The sequence below is a fragment of the Crocodylus porosus genome, unplaced genomic scaffold (genome assembly GCF_001723895.1).
Source record: "Crocodylus porosus isolate Cpor-Errol unplaced genomic scaffold, CroPor_comp1, whole genome shotgun sequence".
Classification (NCBI taxonomy): domain Eukaryota; kingdom Metazoa; phylum Chordata; order Crocodylia; family Crocodylidae; genus Crocodylus; species Crocodylus porosus.
In genome coordinates this window covers 12,507,809-12,521,338 of record NW_017728917.1, presented here as the reverse complement: position 1 = coordinate 12,521,338, position 13,530 = coordinate 12,507,809, and the positions used below count along the sequence as shown (strand labels likewise).

The window sequence follows — 13,530 nt, the reverse complement described above, 5'->3', positions numbered from 1 at the left end:
TACTTCTGACGTAAAGATACCTTCCAATGTATTTTCAAATAGCTAATCAATAAATACATGATTTACATGTATAACTTGTAAGTAAAAATCTTGGAAGAAATTTCAATTGTTGACTTAAACTCCCAATATTAAGGAAGCTAAGAGTTGATGATATTTTTAAATTTCTTTTAATGTCCTAACAAACTATAAATAATTATTTGTTCTTTATTTAGTAGCCGTAAAAAAAAAAAAAAAAAAAAAAAGGATATCATAAATGGAAACTGAAGTCCTGTCACATTTCTAAACTTTGCAGGGTGTGTTTAATTACAATGAATGTTTAATACTTGATAGTTTTAATGAGCAGTGTTGTATTTGGCTTCCCCCCTATCTATAACAGTCAGGAGGGAACTGTGCATGCCACTTGATAAAACATTACAAAATGAAACCATCTAAACCTTTACATTTCATGAAACTTTCAAAAAGTAGCAAATTGAAATGTGTGAAATTTAATATTGTATTTCCTTGTGTGTGATATGTCCCTTGCCTGAATATGTGGGCTATTGCAACCTCATTGGGATTGTCGTGACGATTACGTCAGCTGCTTTTCATGAACCTGGAAGACCATCACTCTCACCTTGTAGTTGCTTCTTGTGCGTAAGAAAAAACCTTGTTCTGTTCACCCTGGAAAGCATGAACTTCTGTGACCACGAAACCTGCATGCGAGGGACGTGCAGCATGTTAACGCAGTGAAAGGAAGGTTTATCCACTGCGCAGTCACACAAGCCACGGGAGAGAAACCACTATGTCCCTGGCATCCTGGTGCTGCTTAGGGTGGCGAGCATCCTACTTGCTGCTGTTCCCTGCTTTTGATTCTGCAACCGCCCCGGGGACTGCAGGGGACCAGAATTACCGTGGCGGTAGAAACCTGTTCCACCAACGGTGGTTGGGCTGGAATAAGGATCAGCTTTAAGAGGATCTGTCTTTTCTTGATTAACAGAACAAAACGTTTTGTTCCTGTGGTGGTGAGGGACTCTTCCATTCCACTCCCTGTGGTCTGGAGACTGGCACAGGGCAGGGTTCCTGCCGAGTTAATGCAGTTCCCACATAATTGAGCTTCCCTTCGCCGCTTGGCAAGGCTGTCAGGAAATATTTGGCTCACGGGTCTGTAACACAGAGGATAGCTTTCAAAAGGGAGACTGCTCTTTCAGCTAGAAGTTTTTCTTACGTGTCTGCACAAAGCAGGAACATCCTCTCTCCCTTAGGATATTGTATTCCTGGTGACAGGCCCTCCTATGTGTAGCCTCTGTTGTTCCCAGGAACCTGGTTTGTCATATTTGGCAGTAGTGTTTTGCAGCTAGTTCAATGGTTTGGGACAGGGGTGCACCTTCTTTTGATCAAGAGCCTCCTATGCCCCTCTGAGGCTCAACCTGTAGACTCTGCTGCCTTATCAGTAGAGCTACATTGGATCTCGCGCAGTGTTTCCTACACAGCATGCATTTCTATTGACTTCAGAAACAGCCTGTTAGGCATTCGCAGATTTGCACTGTTTTAGTTGGATCTGGATAAATTCAGCTGCCAGGAGGAAAGCCAGACAGTGCTAGAAAGTGTCCTGTTGTGACATCGCAAAAGTTTTCACTTGCATTTCTAAAGCCAAGATTTTGGTGCTGTAGCTGTAGCTGGTTCCTCCGAAATAAAACAAGCTGCTTGGATGGGGATGAAGTTATAAAGTGATTTATTTAATTCCTTCTGTGCCTTTCATCTGCCATCGTAAAGTGTTTTAAGCATGTGAAGGGACTCGCTCGTTTTTGTCTAATGCAGACTCAGGCTGCTGCTGTGTTTGTCTGGCCAGTGTGCTTTCCATAGCATCCAGATCTGCAGCAAGGAGGCTGCTGCAGGGCCAGCTGCTGACCTTTGGTAGCAGTCAGTCTCCTTCTGCAATCACCACGATGCGTACGGGGAAGCGACAGCCTTTTTCGAATATGCTAGAAGCACTGACAGGCTGCTGAGCTCCCTGCTACTTCCTCTGTGCAGTACCACTTGTCCTAGCGACTGCGTTCGGGAAGAGCTAAGACTGTAAACATGAAACGCTTCCCCAGGAATGGATTTCTCTGCATTTGTGCACATTGGCATGGAGCGGGGACGCTGTGAAATCTGCCTGCACATCCTCGAAAACAGCAGAAATCCACAGGATGGTTTTCCACCTATGGCACGTGTATTTGCACGTGTGTCAAATGTTTGTGTTTCTATAAAGCTAAATGCATGTGCTGAGTTGATAACCATGCAGGACTCTATAACTTGACCGCCTGCTTCTCCTCTTTCCTCTATGCCAGCTTTCTAGGACTTTTCCCTTTTCCTAAAACCTAAGCAACTGTTTCTGCTTCTGCTTTCCCCCTGCCCCCTATGTACAAATACTGCCTGGTGAGCAAACAAATTTCCTGAAGCCCAGGACTGAGAATAAATAAATATTGAGTAGGAACTGTTTGCGGCCTTGTGATCTATTTGTTCCCAGCTTTGCAGAACAAGGTTTGCACCTTGTTGGAGACCGAATATAAGGTGTTGGAGGGTCGTGGCTTGGTCCATTGTTACTCAAGTGTGTTCTGGGGTGTCCTTGTCTTGAGCCAGTGGCTCCGTTCTGGTGGCATTGCTTCTTGAATTCAAGCATTGCTATTACAGCATAGTTTAGGTGAACTCATTCATACTAGAAATACAAAAAACCCACTGTAGTGGGAGGCAGCGGCTGCTGCAGCAGAGTGGAGCCCAGCTCCCTCTCCCCCATGGGTGGCATAGCTGGAGTGGAGCCTGTGGGGGTGGGGGATGCGGGTTGCCCACTGTAGGGTTGGAGCTCCTTGCCCTGCTGCCCTCCCCGCCCCCCCGTGACCCCCGCAGCCCAGCAAGTGGGACCTGGCATGGCAGGGAAGAGTGGGGCAGGGAAGCTCCCTGCTGCTGGGAGCTCCATACCACCATGGCGAGGTGCCCCCTCCCCACCTGGCAGCAGTGGCGGTGGTGGCACGGAGTTGTGCCTTCCGGTGCTGCCGGCTGGGCAAGGGGTGCCTTGCCGTGGTGGTGGTGGCGGCATTGAGCTTCCCCGCTCTGCCCTGCTACACCGGGTCCCGCCGGCCGGGCTGCAGAGGCCCCAGGGGAGGGCAGCAGGGTGGGAAGCCCTAAGCCCACAGCAGGCAACCTCTCTCCACCCCATGCACAAATCTGGGGGACATGTCCCCCTCCCCCAGTGTGCACGCAGCAATGCAGAGGAAGCCCCCCCACCCCCTGGATGAGGTGTCTGCGGCTCTGTCCTGCTCCCAGCCCCAGGCCCCAAGCATTGCCCAGGCCAGCCCTTCCCTCCCTCCATCCCTCGCTATGAGGGCCTCAACCCCTCCTCCCTGCCAGACTTACCTGGGGGAGCAGCTCTCCAGGCTGCCTTATGCATGTGTATGGGACACGCCAGTGCCTGCCCACCCTCTCCTAGGTGCCCCCAGCCCCCTGAGGGCTGGAACTGTGCCAGCCCGTGAGGGTAAACCCTCGTTTCCCGCATTTTTCTCCTTTAAAGGAGAAAATCTGGGTTTTTCTCCTTAAAATGAAAAAAATCCACATTTTACCACATTTTTTCATGGTGAATGGAAAACCCAGATCCCTGTTTAATCACTATAAAATAAAATCCAAAGATTGTTTAAAATCATTCCAAAACCTGGTTTTGGTGACTTTTACGACGTAGCAAACATGACGACGTGGTTTTCTTGGCACCCGCTGCAGGTGACATACATTACTCATTCAGACCCTTCTATCCTACCCTTCGGGATACCGCATGTGTGTGTGCATGCACTGAATGATTATTAGTAATGTGCGAGATGCGTCCCTTTTTCATTGCTGTAGGCTTGCAGCAAGGAGCTAGGGAGCTGCTTCGCGCTCTCCTAATTCCTCGGAAGCAATCTTTCTCTTGCCATGATAGTTTCGACGTAGTTTAACGTAACTCTGCTGGGTGCTCTTGCAACAAAGCCCAGGGAACTCGGTTTCTCCGCAGTGACGCACATCAAGCTGTTTCTCCCCCTCCCTGCCCCTGCCTGTCTGCTCCATTCTTGTAAGCAGCCTGACACTCGGAGAGCAGGATACTTGTCGTTTCCATTACTTTCCTTGCTGACTAGAGCCGAGCAGACAAGCGGAGGGAGGAGAGGGAACAATATGAGACGCATGTACTCAAACTGAACCACAGCTTAGAGGGCTAATTTTAGGCCCCTGAACCTAAAAGTAGGCAGGTTAACTCTCAGTTCAAATTGTTTGTCTGTTTCTCCTTGTTTTTTGAGGAGTGTTTTAGAAAACAGATCTAAAAAAAGAAATTAAGATATTTAGAAATAAAGCACTCTACTGGGTTTTTTTTGTTTTGTTTTTTGCTTTTCCAGAAGTCGACTTTAAGAACCCGTTTAATTATGCAGCAGAGATTTTATCAAGGCTGTTTTGTAAGGAGTCCAAAAAGAATAAATTGGGATTTTTTTTTTTTTCTGAAAATATAATTGCTTGAAAGCCTCTAGTCAACCAGCTTGAAATAATTGCGAAAAAATTGTGGGGAAAATGTGTGCACGTGCATATGTGTGTGTATATGCGCACATTAGGAAGCATAAAATCTCATTATTTTCCTTCAAAGCAATGGTACAGCCTTTCCAGTTTTCTCACCATGTTCAAGGTCCCCACCATACTTCCCAGTCCCATTCCCAGCCCATGCTTACCCATCAGCTGCTGGGGTCCCTCCACCCTTGGCCGCTGCAGGATGACACGATGAACAGTGCTACTTCATAATCAAACTGATAATGATTGCAGCATTTTAGTCAGGTTTTTTTGTAGCCTTTTCCATAGACAAAACCCTTCTTTGCTGCTGGGCTTGCTGCTTCTGAAAGGGAATACACAGAAACAAAGATGAAGACAAACAAGCGCTGGTTTATTCGGGGCAAAGACCTCCATGTTTATATCCCAGGCGCTAGTTTGAACGCAAAGATTATACGGATCACCAGTGTGTAGTGCAGGGCTACCCAGTGTTTATTGTTGGTAGACTACTGTGCAATGTGAAAAATAAAATTGTAGGCTGCCGCTAACTAACTTCAGCAGTAAGGTTAGAGGGGAGGGGGAAGAGATGGATGCTAATAGTCAATACAGGAAGATATCCTTATACTCTCAAATTGTTTTGGGTGCAGTTGATGGCCAAATGGTATTTTCCTCTCCCATTTATTGGGAGTCAGGGGGCCGTGAAACTGATTTTTCTCTCTGGTGGTCTCTCTAATCTATTGGTTTGGAGTTGTGATCCCCAGGCTCCCATGTCCCTGTCATGTGAAGCTTGAAAATTGTGATATTAGGATATTTAAAAAAAAAAAAAAGACTGTTTTGAAATTGTATTGTTTTAAATGTACCTGTGTCTAGAGAAACTAATTTAATAGGACTTGTCCTAAGTTCTGGAAATCCTTAGAGGAAAAAATAATAAATGCGTAATAACATCAAGTTTTAATTGCACTTTTTTTGTCTGGTAATTATCAAGTTTCTCAGGCATGACAGACTTCTTTCTGGGGTAGGAAGTTTGAATATTGATTCTTCTTTTTTTCTCTATATACTAAAATAAATAATCTGGCACAGTTGACTGTAAGGTACTGAATAGTGAGATCTAATGAGGTCTTAAATCATAGGAGTCTGACCAAAATTCAACTTATTGGTAACCACACAATGATTTTCTTTTTAGGGCTCTGCGATAAAAAGCAGATGAATTATATGTGTAATTTATACTGAAATAAGATTTAAAAAAAAAATCCATAGTATATTATGATAAAAAGTGATCAGGTTTTGACGTGGAGAATGCAAATAATTTTAGAGATTAATTTTAATATATTGGCTTATTATCAAGTCGCTGTAAACGGAGCATTCATATTCATGTTAAAATGGTATGTGACTGTTAAGTGGCGTTTGCTTTTGTAACATCCAGTCCACAGTAATCTGTTAGTATGCCTGGGACAGTAATGCTGCTTTAAAGAAACAGAAAATTAGGGCAGTAAGTGATTGAGACAGTAGCACGTTAACATGATAAATTGTTGGAGTGCTGCCTTCTCAAACTCTGGCACTTTGCCATGAAAATAGAGGGATTAATTTACATTAGCCAGGGCTCCTGGTATGACCATATTAGAAAAAACCTGAGACTCCACCTCCTGTTTTACTATTTATCTGCCAGGACCTTTGTGACTCAAGTGCACTTTATTGTAGTAGCAAATGTTACATAAGACCAAACATGGAGCCTGTTTGGCGTTTGTGGGCAGATCCAAACTATGAGGCAAGGCTGTAGAGGAGCAAGTGTGCAATGAAGCACAATCAATTTTAGGTGAATGGGAGTTAACAAGAAGGCTTTCCAGCACAGCCCTTCTCTTTGCACAGGGCTGAAAGCTCTGGGTAACTTTTCTTGTGCAGTTTTCAGAGGCAGGAACTGGCAAAGAGCCCAGATCTGCATGGAGTTTGCAGAAGGTTGGTATAGTTCTGTACTAACGCCACATGAAACTAAAAGACTTCTACTTTGTGATTTTGCTACGTTTGTTTATACTCAGCCAGAGGTGGAGTTGAACACTGCTGCAGGTCGTGTAGATGGCCCTTGCAGAGTTAGTTGATCAAAGTGGATAATCGCAAAATGAGGGATTAACTGCTGCAAGCGGCCCACATAAGCCATTCTGAAATGTCATTTGAGTGATTTGGCCAAAGTTCAAAAGCAGATGGGAGTTGAGTTTGCTATTAACTCAGACAAAACGCTGAGGTTTGCACTAAGCCATCTCTGTGTCTTGAAATATAGCCGTTCTTTTCAAAATGTGCTGCAGAAAAGTATGATTGTTTATTATGGAGTTGATGTCTAAAATTGGAGCTAACATTTTTATAAAGTTTTAACTGTCTGGGTCTTTTATCTTGTTTGTGGTAACTGTGGTTTCTTGAAACAGGAAGTGCTGCAAACAGTATAATCTGTTTAAAAGCTGTTTCCCTGCAGAAACTTGAAATCCAAAAGCAAATTAAAGAACCAGTGTCAATGGGGAAGGGAGGGAAGCAGTAGCAGTTAAAACCTTTGAAGTAGATTGTAATGCTGTCACTATTCTATCCAATCAGCCTCATTTTATCAAATTATTAACTAAGGAATAAGCTAGTAAGAACATGTTTGTTTGAACTGTTTTCCTAGTGGCACCCAGCTGGGTAATTTTATCTGATGCATTCTCTTTTATAGACCCGAGCCTTTGTTTATAGTGGTCAGGATGATCGTTTTGTTGTTCACCGTGGGCTGAAATGTGGCAGTAAATTGTCAGCCTGAAAGTGCTTTGAATCCAACTGCATTTGTGTGTTAAGAGCATTAACTAAAGCGTTAATTTTTAGTTGCAGGCTGACATGTTCTAGCTGCACCACCGCTGGGCTCTTTTCAAATGAAATTGAAAATGGTCGAATTCTTTGGCTTTGAAAAGTGGGAGTTGTGTGAGCACCGTAATTGCCGGCATGCTTGCTTCTTGTCGTTGTTTGGTGATATCAGTGACTTCAGTGTACCACCCCCCTCGCTGTAAATTTTTAGGCAGTATGTGTCGTTAAACATCCTGCAAAATCCTGGCATGTTACGTCGTAACTGCTCTGACAGAGCTCCAGCATTAATGGAATAATTCTGATGGGTCTTTTTCTATGGTTAATAAAATGCTAGTGCCATAAAGTCATCAAACCAAACCAGTATAAACTAGCATTAAGGATCTGCCTTAAAGCAACAACAGAATAATTTGCTTCTGCTCTGTCGTGCCTAGGTTTTGTTGTGTGAATATTATATTCTGAGATACAGACTCTCAAAGGGAAGTTAAAGTTCTGAAACTTTAAAAAGTTATTGTAATTCATCTTTCCTTCCCTTGCAGAAATCCCCATTATGATAAAGCTTGGAAAAACTGGAAAGCTTGAAAACTGTAGAGTATTACCCAAACAGTTTAAAATCTTGTCCTGTATTTCTGTCACCTTTTAGTTTTACCTGATGTGGTCACCTTGATTTTGCAGTTTTTTGTAACTTGTTCCTATATACCTTAACACTTAGCATTTATAGTTAGCGGTGTGCCTAGCTCGGTATCTCATCTCTGAGAGGGACTGGAGCCAGATGCTTTACGGCGTGCCGCCCAAAGACACCCCAGCCCAAAAAACCCGTAGTCTTCCAAAGAGAGAGAGACTCTGAAGTCCCACCGTCAGCAATCGTCTTATGTCCTGAAGTAAAAATGTTTATATCCTTTAATTTTCATAACAGGTGAACTGATTATTCTAATTGTCCAGATGAATGTGTTGGCTTTTCTTTTTTTTAATCCTACAATCCTTTCAGTTTTTCAGCCAGGCTCAGTGATACCTTGTGGCAATGAGTTCCACAGGTCAGTTATGCACTATGTAAAAAATAAGATTTAATTGTTATTTTTTTGTTCACAGTGGATATCCCATTGCTCTTTCTTTTCTTAGACAGCACTTAGCAGGGCCGGCTTTCCCAGCTTATGTTCTCTGTTATCTTTTTTTTACAGTCCTGTGGTGGGTCTTTTTATTCATGTCCCCTCAGAAGTAAATTATCGTACTCATTTTTTTATTTTCCTTTTTATGTAGATACCTTTCTGTCCCTGTAATATATATGTTTTCACTCTTTACCATTAATTTGGGTATCTTAGCAGCTGAATTACAAACTGTATGTATATTTAGGTTCACTTAGTGCTTTTTAATAGCTCTCAAACTGCATGGTTTTTATAGCAGAATACATCACACGTATCGGGCACTTTCTAAGAATTATGGTTTTTTGGTAACTATAGGCAGCACGATGCTTGTGAACTAGGAAAGTTTAAAGAATGGCATGGCAGGCATCATGTAAATGGGTGCAGAAATAGGGTGGAAACTTGGATAGGTGTTTGAGTCATCTGAAATGATACTTTTTGTCAAGGAATATTTGGAGGATGTATTAATGTAATGAATATGACGTGCCAATATTTTGTAGTACTGGTATGAAAAAAAATCTTGCAACTCACATTGTCATTTCCAGCATGCTGATGTAAGTTCATTTTAGCAGAGGATGTGCCAGAGGTGTGGAGTCAGAAATGAAGTTGTTCAGATTAACCTTCATTCTCTATTTCCATGCTTTCCAACCGTTCATTTCTTGTAAAACCTCCCATTATAAGGGGACATTGTTCCAGAAATTATAATGGTCACCTGAGTAGTGGGTAAGTTATGTATGTATTAATGTAATGAATATGACGTGCCAATTTTTTGTAGTACTGGTATGAAAAAAAAATCTTGCAATTCACATTGTCATTTCCAGCATGCTGATGTAAGTTCATTTTAGCAGAGGATGTGCCAGAGGTGTGAAGTCAGAAATGAAGTTGTTCAGATTAACCTTCATTCTCTATTTCCATGCTTTCCAACCGTTCATTTCTTGTAAAACCTCCCATTATAATTTCTGGAACAATGTTGTTGGTTTTGCTTTGGGTTTTTTATTCGTTTATTTGTTTCAGAAAACTATTATGTCCCTTTAAGGCTGTTTGGTTTAAGTGTGTGAGACTTTTCACAAACATTTTTTAAAGGGGTGAACCTTCTTGCCCTTTGCACATGGTTGAGGTATTATCCTGTTTCCTATTGCTGCTGTTCAAAGGACAGAAGTGATTATGCAAAATTTGTTCCGAATAGCACATTTTTGTGTAAGCAACAACACGGTTTATATGGTGCCTGTTATTGTAATCAGACCATGTGGATATTGTAATGTCCTCAACAGGCTATGCAGAGATTAGCGTTTGTATACTCTGATGTGGACATCGTAATCTCTGCATGGCCCGATTACAATCGGAGATGTTGCTATCTTTCCATAATAACTTTGCAGTATCTGTATTCCAGGGCTTGACAGATTTACAAAACTTCTACTAACTTAAAGGGCTGGGGCAGTTCCCTAGTGAGAAATCCATCTGTCCTCCCATCCTTTTTCAAACCGCTGGAGAAAAGGTGCTCAACTCCCTTCCTGGGAGCAGTCTGGAGGAATGACATCTCTGGCATCTGCCTCTACCTAGAAGAGGCTTAATAAATTTGAAGACCCCTTCTTACCCTCCTGCTGCTGAAAAGGAAGGACTTTTGCTCCTGATTATCCCTGTCCCTTGCCCTCCATTTTGTAGTGGTTCTGCTTCATGAATAATTCAAGCCCCTGCCTCTATCAATTTTCCCACATGGTTCTTAACAGTTTCCCTGCTTACCCACAAGATTGTGAATAGCTGGAATGAACCTGACCGGGGTGTTACTAATTTCAGTCCACTACCGGGTTGGGAGCGCTATAAGCAGAAGCAGACGTAACAAAGCTGTCTTTTGGCAGACCTGGGAAAACCATGTTGTACCAGTATCTGGTTTTAAGGTTACTTTACAGGGAGGACTCGAAAAAACGTTTTAAAGGGAGATCTTAAATCCTGCAAAAATTGATTACTGAGCTACCCCTGCACTCTGTTCACCCGGGATTTGAATGGATTAGTAATAAATGCAGAAAATTGAAAAACTAGTGTTAGGGGTGGATGCATGGAGAACAAGAGAGAAGAAACAGCAGAAGTGGGTAGTAAGTGAAGGTTACTTCATTTAAAGACTGCTTTACTATTGTCATATTTCTGCTGCATGCTTAATAACACTTTTTCATAATCCATTCATGGGTTTCCTTTCCTCCTACAGTAATTTTTCTTTTGTAATCTGGCTTTTGTTTCCTGTTGCGCTGCTGGTTTCAATAAGGATGCAGCCATACCTGCTGAGTTAGTATATGTGAAATATCAAAGATTTCAGGTTGTTACGCTGTTCTGATAGCTCTCTTAGAGTGCCTAACTAAACTGAACTCTAATAGCATGCTTCCAAATTTGAGAGAAAGGGGTCATTTAATTTATATTTTTAAATATGATTGAGGCAGAACTGCAAAAATCTGTATCTTAAAACTTAATGCTGACGATACTTGCTTTCTTACTGTGCTCTTCCTTTCTGGCTTCCCCCCACTTTCTTCCTCCCTACCCCCTTTCGTTTCAATAAAGGCACTTTTTCTCACATGTGCAGACATTTCAGCTGTTTAAGTCATGTACTCACCAAAAACCAACGTAAGAAGGATTTGATTAGATTAAGATAAATCGTTATTCTTACGTTCACCCTTTAAAAATGAAGTAGCATACCAGATGCTGGTGAATCCATCACTGGTTTCCTAATCTGAACTTTTTTGTCAGGTTTTTTAGAGTATGCAGCTAATTCCTAATGGAATGGCTTATATGGTTACAGATGCATGGCTCTCGGTGTGTCATTCCCATTTTGCAGTCCCTCCACATTTCACATTGATATATTTTTTGAACTGTACTGAATTTGATGTTTATGATTGTGGTCCAGCATATTTAACCAATAGGATCAGAAATGGCTGGTTTTTTTATTTCATTTGTTCTGGTTATAAAAAGAGATGTAAAAAAATTACACAGCTTGTACTTTACACATCTTGGACAATTTACTTTCTATTCTCCAGAGCTGCTACTTGGTGAGAATTTTAAAATCAGTTTGAAGAAAACAGATTTACTAACGCATTTAATACAAGTCTTTTGGAGTGGGGGGTATCTCATCATAGTGTATGTGCAGGGCCTTGCACAGCTGGGGCCTGATCACTGCATGGTGCCTCTCAGCATTTTATTATACGGATAAATAATTGGCAACATAAATAAATACGGAGTTAGAGCCAAGGGGCTCTGGGCTGCATGATACCTCTTCTCTGCCACTGACTTGCTCTGTGGCCTTAGGCAAGATATTTCATCTCTAGACAAAAGTTGCCATATAAACAAGTAGAAATAATGACACTTGACTCATGTGGTTCACAGGGGTTTTACAAGGGTAAGTCCTGTGAGTGAATTCAAACAGAAATTTAGGGAAACAGCTGATGTTTAAACAAACACAATATAAAAGCAAACATTTTCTGCTAACAAGAAGAAATCATCACTGTAGCAGGCACCTGGCAGGAACTGCTACATTTGAAGTTGCAGATCTTTTCATGTTTTTATAACCTTCCTAAAAACATATTTTTTCGGACTGGAATCTTTCCTTGTTCACGGCTTGAAAGTGATTATTTTGAATAGGAAATTTAAAAACAAACAAAAAAGTCCACAATTTTGAGTAGTGTATGAAGAGTTTTTTAAGCTAAAAGTGGTGAGGGATGGTGAAGAGTGAGTGTTCTCAGCATTAACTTTTGGGGTACCTATTTTTACATGGATGGTGAAAGCATTTTTTTAATAAATAAAACCATTCCTTTCTCCCTAATTATTATCCTTTAGCAGGCAAATTATGAAGTGAGGTGGAAGCATTTCTCCAGGGCGGCGCATCTCCTCACTCAGCCCTGCTGCGCTGGGTCCTGCCCGCTGGGCCACAAATGCCCCGGTGGGAGGGCAGCAGGACAGGGGGTCCGAGCCTGTAATGGCCAGCCCACATCTGCCACACGTGCACGTGGTGCCCATGCTTGACCACTCTTGTCCATCTCCCCCCAGCCCCTCGCAGATTGGGACTCTGCCAGCCTGCAGATAGCTCTTCACCAAAGTGGAAATCTACGTGTTTCTCTGTTGAAATGAAAAATCCATGTTTTTTTACAGTCAAAATGGGAAGATCTGCATGTTTTTTTCTGTTTTTTTTTTTTCCATGGGAAATAGAAAACCTGGATCCCTGCTCATGACTAATTTATTTTTGATGGGACAGGTTGTATTTTAACATGCCAACTGATGGAGCTGTGCCCTCAGGTTTTAAGACACACAGTATAACTTTAAACGTAACAGATTTACATGTGTTTTAACATACAAAGCATATACAGTTAGCAGGGTATGACCATCAGACTCTAATTAGTCCTTAAAATGATGGCATTAAGAAGCATAGTGCAAAGAAAACAGTGTTGCAATCATGCTTTCATTTTTTTTTTTTTGAGAGAGGAAATTGCAGCTGGAATGTTAACTTGTCCGCATGGGTGTAAGGAATGTTTTTTATTTGATCTTGTATTTCTAGCAAGCTACTTTATACCTATTACTTCTTATTACTGCTTTGTTTATAGTATCTAGGACCCCCTGCCAAGATCAGGACCTTCATTGCAGGTGGGCAGCAAAACATAAAATACCATAATGCCTACAGGATGTGCCATTCAGATGAGTTGCATTCCTTGATGCGCTGCAATATCAGCTACATAATTAGTTGTGTAAGAAACTATCTTAATTGCACATTTCCCCTCTCCCTTAATAGCAGTTTAATTCTTGTGTGAGCTGTGTGACTAAGTTGTATAAGTCTCTCTGGATATTTTGCCCAACAGTAGTTTTTACGTGTTCATGTCAGCTCCTGGCCATAGGCACTGTCATTGGCTGAGAATACATTTTGGTGACAGACGGGCATGAAATTCTGTACCATCCCCAGATGAAACTCGGCGACCTATTGGATTGATAACCTCTGCTCCATGAAAGATTTGTCAGTGTCAGTTTCTCACCGTTTTGGCAAATACCACTGGTGTTTAAATGGGATTTAATCAATAAAGACATATGTTTAACCAAA

At 41.9% G+C, this 13,530-nt stretch overlaps 1 protein-coding gene across 3 annotated transcripts in view; it reads left to right on the top strand.

Moving 5' to 3' along the window:
• ATXN7 (ataxin 7) overlaps nt 1–13,530 on the top strand; it is a 73,740-nt gene that overhangs the window by 36,472 nt on the left and 23,738 nt on the right. The window contains exon 1 of one of the 3 annotated variants that reach the window (XM_019536704.1): nt 6,199–6,465. The exons of the other annotated variants lie outside the window; for them this stretch is intronic. Within the exon in view, the coding sequence (XP_019392249.1) occupies nt 6,330–6,465 (136 nt within the window). The 5' untranslated portion in view covers nt 6,199–6,329. Of the gene's footprint in view, nt 1–6,198; nt 6,466–13,530 lie in introns of those variants that run through there. 3 annotated transcript variants of the gene reach the window in all.